General features: G+C 36.4%; 1 protein-coding gene across 1 annotated transcript in view; it reads right to left on the bottom strand.

Annotated features, from left to right (window-relative positions):
- The window catches only part of COL4A5 (collagen type IV alpha 5 chain), a 227,462-nt gene that overhangs the window by 3,303 nt on the left and 217,689 nt on the right, over window positions 1-6,470 (bottom strand). The window contains exons 47-48 of the mRNA XM_077773807.1: window positions 3,810-4,022; window positions 474-651 (exon numbers count right to left, since the gene is read on the bottom strand). Coding sequence (XP_077629933.1) covers window positions 474-651; window positions 3,810-4,022 — 391 coding nt within the window. The remainder of the gene's footprint in view (window positions 1-473; window positions 652-3,809; window positions 4,023-6,470) is intronic.

A 6,470-nucleotide genomic window follows, 5' to 3' on the forward strand; every position in this document is an offset into this window, starting at 1 on the left:
CTACCCCTTCCCATCTTCTCTGTCTAGTATGCCCCTCCCCCTTATAACTACCTGTGTCTCAAGTCCTTCTCATCCTTCAAGTTCTAACCAGGTTAAAATACATTTCTTCCATATAGTCATCCTAGATTTGTTCAGTTAAAATGAAACATCCTTTTCCTTATGCTTTCATAACATTTTATTACATCTACTGTAGCACTTAGCCAAGCCTGATATATATTAAGTTAATTTACATATATTTGCCTAATGATTAGTTTGATTTCTTTGTATATTATACTATGTCTATCATAGGGTTTGGTCAAAAGCAAAACCCCAATTAATAGGGCTTAAACTACACACCTAATTGAATATTATAAAGGCACTTCTGTCCTACCTAACCTTGGAAGAATATGATCAAATTCTTAGTTTTAGATTCACTTCTGACTAGCTACATTAACTGGGGATTGGTAAAAGTCAAAGCTATACCAGGATCTCACCGACTAATGAATGGCTGGATGCTCTGGCCCTTCAGGGGCTCCATGCTCATTGGCATGGGCTCTGGGGTGGACAGCCAGTAAGAATAGTCATTTCTTGAAGCAAAGTTGCAAACATTATTGATGTTGCAGAACATGAAAGGCATGGTACTGAAGCGACGAAGGCAGCTGCCAGCCGTCCCTAGGAAGAATTAGGGAGAAAAGGATGAAGGACTATACTATGATGATATTTTAGTTGCTTTTGAAACCCTAACAACCTTTCAAAGAGAAACTTGCCCACACTTCTTAGATAATAAATATACTTTAGTTCTTCAATTATAGGATGCACACTTACTTACATTAGTAACATTTCTAAAATCAGGACATATCTTATAATTTATTTAGGTATTTATTGCTGCAATTCATTATATATTCCCCAATGCCATTTTTACGCTGGTGATGCATTTATAACAATAGTATCTCATGGAAAATATTGGGTAATCTATTGTGAACAAGTGAAGAGCACACAGAATTCTTATAATATGTTACTAGTACTTCCTCTCCAAGACACCCTCTCTCCTTCCAAGACATGCCCAGTATACTGTTATCTTGTTTGTTTTTGCAATCTCCTTTCAGCCTAGGGACAACTGACCAATACGCACAGCAACCACAGACAGGTTTGGAGGTGAATAATAAAAAGGAAAAAAAATAAAGAGAAATGAAGGATGTGAGGGGAAAAACATTTCAGAACTGGTTAGGGCAAGAGAGGTTATCTCTACCAGTAATTAGACCGCTTTTCTTTTATTCACCAAAGAACCATGTACCCCCTCACACATTTTTAAGTTTAGATATAAAATTGTTCATTGTAATTTTAAATTGATACCATGCCAGTTATTAAGATACTGGTTACTGTCTCTTGGCTCCAAAACCACCTTTCTATACTCTACTTTGTGATACTGGAGCCTGGGACTTTGCAAACCACATTTCAAATGTTACCAGCTCTCATGTATAGTGTTTTGTGAATATTTATATTTAAAAACAAACTTTTTATCATGCTTTGAACTGTATCCAGTATAATGATTTGAAACCTAACAATAAGCATTTTTTAAAGTACATGAACTTTTCCCCCAATTAAATGGTCTTTATTCTTTCTTTATTTATTTAAATCCAAGTTAGTTAACATACAATGTAGTTTTGGCTTCAGGAGTAGAACCCAGTGATTCATCTCTTCCATACGACACTCTATTTTTGCATATAAAATAGAGGAAAATAATACTTGTCCTATATCTTTCTTGACCAGAGTTGTGAAAATCAAATTGGAGAATGGACATCTAAGTACTTTTTATTTATAAAGTATTTAAGAAATAAAACTCACATTACCACCTCATTGAGGACATAACTGGAAATATTCCTGGTCTCAGAAAGAAATGAAAAGGAAAAGGTACAAAAAAGGAAGGCTCACAATGATGAGACAGGGGTACTTGGTTACATTTGTGCTTTAGGCTGCCTAAAATGATGCAGAACTCTGTGTAGTCTCTAAGTTTTCAAAGACAATTTTGAAGAAAAATCTCATGAATTCTCAATGCCTCCCATATTCTTACAATTATAAGGCTTTAATAGACTAATGGTTCTTAGCATTTTTTTGCTTCAATACAGAACAGTTTTAGTATTCAATCTGTTACCTCCACCATCTCTTTTTATACACCATAATCCTTTCACTAATCCAACATAGACTGTATTTAAGTGATCAGGTAATTGTTTCTTTAAATAAAACCTATAGTTGCTTCCATTATTTGCTCCATTCTTTGGATCAAGCTTTTCTCTAGTTTGATCCTTGCGTGAGCCATAGAAGAGATTCTGCAGTCTAGGATAACCCTTAGCATCTTGGGCCCTATATCATCGCATTCCCATGTCAGAGGGTTAAATTGTACCTGAGACGGGGCCTGTCTGTAGCCTCCAAGTCTGAATGCATATTATGACAGCCCTTGTTTGACCAAATACATGCATTTTGAAAAGTTACAGTAACATACTGGATAGCAGATTCCATTTTCACTTTGAATTATATTTTTGAATTTCATGGTACTCAAAGCTTTCTAATGTTTCCTTGAATTGACAGGAGAGAAATTTGAAGTTTACAGGCTTAATTATGGGTATAAGTTAAGATGCTGATAGTGAAGAGAGGATGGACTAAAAGGAGAAGAATTTTATGGGAGGACTAGAGAAATTTATGTAAAAGGTAAGAATGCTTTTACAATGAAGCTTTTCAATTATGAAATTAGAAAAGGAAGATGTTACATAAAAAAAGTATAAAAAGGAAAGGCAAAGTAGCAGAGAAAAGATAAAAAGCAGACAAAGAAAAAGCAGAAGTAGGATAATAAAGTTGGTGAGCAAACTCCTACTTTATTTGGCTTCATAAAATGACCTCGGTTTCCATGTAAGTGGGTATGCACTGCCTGGCAGGTGTGGCCACGTGCCCTGGGAACAGAGTGAGTAGAGGATTCTGTTGTTGCAGAACATTTTCACAGAATAGTCTAGCTAAAGAGACCTCAGGAGGCCTTCTACCATGAGACCCCAGAAACTTGGAGCCCAAGTTATCCTCTTATATGTCCTTATGGAAGCAAAGGGGATAATGATCCCTAAAATTGGCAGCTGTTGGTCAAACAACGGGGCCTCAAAATGCAAAGTCAAAATTCCACAAATCTTAAGGATTGGAAGAGGTCTTGAGAGTCATCCATCCAGTCTAGGCTGATCCCATCAACCAAACTGCCTATCACAGTATAGAGAAGATACACAGGAACCCACTAAATGAAGTGGATTTTATATAGAAATATGGTGCTTTGTGTAGTTTTAATCTGCTCTGGTAATACTTTACAAAGCTAAGGCACTTATTTTAGGAACTATAAGCTAGCATCATTAAGAAATGACCTTATTGTTTTTATTTAAAAACCAAGATTCTCTTCAGAACTTATCTTTCAACTTGATGAAGACCAGTGTTAGAGAAAAGGAAACTATCTCCTCTGAGTTGTAAACACTGCTGTCTCAAGTAGCTACTAGACTATATAGAGCCCAGAGAATCTATGTCCTTAATAACTAAGCTAAAAGTACATGTGGCCCTTCCCCAAATGTGCTGCTTTAGGCCAAGAATTCTACCTTACACAAGCTAACTAATGCTCTTAAAGTAAAATATTACTTAGTTAAAACTTACAGTGAATATATTCAGCTGCTGTTGACATTGTCTTCAATTTGGAAGCCCCAAGAGAATAGAGAGATATACTTCGTCCAAGTCTATTCTAGAACCCAAGAGGATTTTCAAAACAAAACACAATGCACAGTAAAAAATTAAGATGCCAATTATCTCACCCAAGTCTTGACCGTGAGCTCTTTTATTTCCTTGAACATACAGGAGAGAAAAGCCTTCATAAATATGGACAGTTCCATGTGGGCACTGTGGTGCATCTGTTGTCTGGCTGTGACGTGTGATGAGGAATCCATGGGCAATAGAGGAGGTTCCAGGGGGGCCTGGGGGACCCTGCAGTCCATCTGGTCCAGGGGGACCATCCAAACCACGGGTACCTATTTCCATGGAATCATCAGTATACAAAATTTAAGTAAGCTCTGATCTACTATTATGGCTATTGACAAAACATTATGACCTCATTTGATTCATTAATTTAGTCAGTATTTATATTTATATTTATCTATAAAGGCATTGTTAGATATCATGTATTTGGAGATAAATAAAATACGGTCCCTGCCCTTAAAGAGATTTAAATATATATATATTTTTCCCTAATGGCATTGGTTGNTGAAGAACATTTTTCTTTGAATCTGTCTGGGGAATTATTCTCAGGCATACTTTTTGTTTAGACAATAGGCAGGGCACTCTAAAGCAGCCTTTTCAAAATGTCTATTTTCAATTTACCACTGATTCCTTTTCTCTACATAGCCTGTTGATTTGAGCTTATTTTATTTTATTTTTTTTTTAATTTTTTTTTAAAATGTTTTATTTATTTCTAGGACAGAGAGAGAGAGAGAGACAGCGTGAGCAGGGGAGGGTCTGAGAGAGAGGGAGTCACAGACTGAAACAGGCTCCAGGCTCTGAGCTGGCAGTCAGCACAGAGCCCGACGCGGGGCTCGAACCCACGAACCGCGAGATCATGACCTAAGCGAAAGTCGGACGCTTAACCGACTAAGCCACCCAGGCGCCCCGATTTGAGCTTATTTTAAAATTCTCTTTATACACAGGCATTTGCCACTGTGTATATACATTTTCACTTTGGGGAACCATCACAGCAATGCCCACATGTGATGAAGATGACACTAACTTGTTTCTTCCCTGATACACAGTTAATGAAATGGCAGGGTATTGGTTACAGGAAGACCATAGGTGTTACTTCTCTGCCTTGCTGCCACTGATATTTTTTTGTCAATAAATATTCTTTATGTTTATATTATTCAGAGTTGTATTCATACTGTCTAGAGTTGCTAACACATACTCAAGATCTATTGAGTTTATGATCATTTATTTCTGTTTTAGCAATCTTAACATGAGTGTGTTTCTCTGATTTTACTTTTTTTTATTGAAGTATAGTTAACAAACAGTATTAAATTAGTTTCAGGTGTACAATACAGTAATCCAACAATTCAATACATTATTCATTGTTCATCATAAGTCAGTACTTTTAATCCCCTTTATCTATCTCACCCACCCCCAACCCACCTCTCCTCTGGCAACGACCAGTTTGTTCTCTGTATTCAAGAGTCTGGTTTTTTGTTCATCTCTTTTTCCCTTTGCTCATTTGTTTGTTTCTTAAATTCCATGTATGAGTGAACTCCTATGGTATTTCTTTCTCTGAGCTATTTCACTTAGTATTATATCCTCTAGATCCATCCATGTTGTTGTAGATGACAAGATCTCATTCTTTTTTAGGGCTGAATAATATTCCTTTGCGTGTGTATTGTATGTGTGTGTATGTGTGTGTATAACACATCTTCTTTATCTGTTCACCTATTGATGGACAGCTGGGCTTCTTCCATATCTTGGCTATTGTAAATAATGCTACAATAAACAGAGGGGTGAGTATATCTTTTTGAATTAGTGTTTTTGTTTTGTTTGAGTAATCCAACAATTCAATACATTATTCATTGTTCATCATAAGTCAGTACTTTTAATCCCCTTTATCTATCTCACCCACCCCCAACCCACCTCTCCTCTGGCAACGACCAGTTTGTTCTAAATACCCAGTAGTAGAATTACTGGATCATGTGGTAATTCTATTTTTAATTTTTTGAGGAACCTCTATACTGTTTTCCCCAATGGCTGCACCAATTTACACTCCCATGAACAGTGCATGAGGATTCCTTTATCTCCAAGTCCTTGCCAATACTCACTATTTCTTATCTTTTTTATTCTAGCCATTCTGATGGATATAAGATGATATCTCATTGTCATTTTTATTTGCATTTCCCTGATGATTAGTGATATTGAGCATCTTTTCATATGTATGCTGGCTGTCTATATGTCTTCTTCAGAAAAATGTCTATTCAGCTCCTCTGCCTAGATTTTTTTTATTGCAGGGTGACTCAAATTCTTCTAGGAAGTAGCTTGAGAACATATTGGAAATCTAGTGGATACCAGATTCAATATTACCGGGAGCACCTATTCATGAATGAACTAAAAAAAAAAATCTGAGTATCAATTTGTCATCTCATACATAAGATTCCACTATGACTCTCAAAGCTCTATGGGGATCACTTTAAACTTTACAAACTCAACAACTATATTTATTGAATTTTATGGGGGAAATTACACTGTTTTGTCATATTTTCAAACATCCAAGGATTCACAATAGTTTCAAGATGGTCATGGGATTTAAATCAATACATTGTAAATAATCAGGACAGGTAAGTACAGGGAGTACCTGGAAAAACTTTTGAGGTAGAGCTGGGTTTTCCAGTGCTCTAAACACACACACACACACACACACACACACACACACACACACACACACACAAGCTTTC

The sequence above is a fragment of the Crocuta crocuta genome, unplaced genomic scaffold (genome assembly GCF_008692635.1).
Source record: "Crocuta crocuta isolate KB4526 unplaced genomic scaffold, BGI_CrCroc_1.0 scaffold737, whole genome shotgun sequence".
Classification (NCBI taxonomy): domain Eukaryota; kingdom Metazoa; phylum Chordata; class Mammalia; order Carnivora; family Hyaenidae; genus Crocuta; species Crocuta crocuta.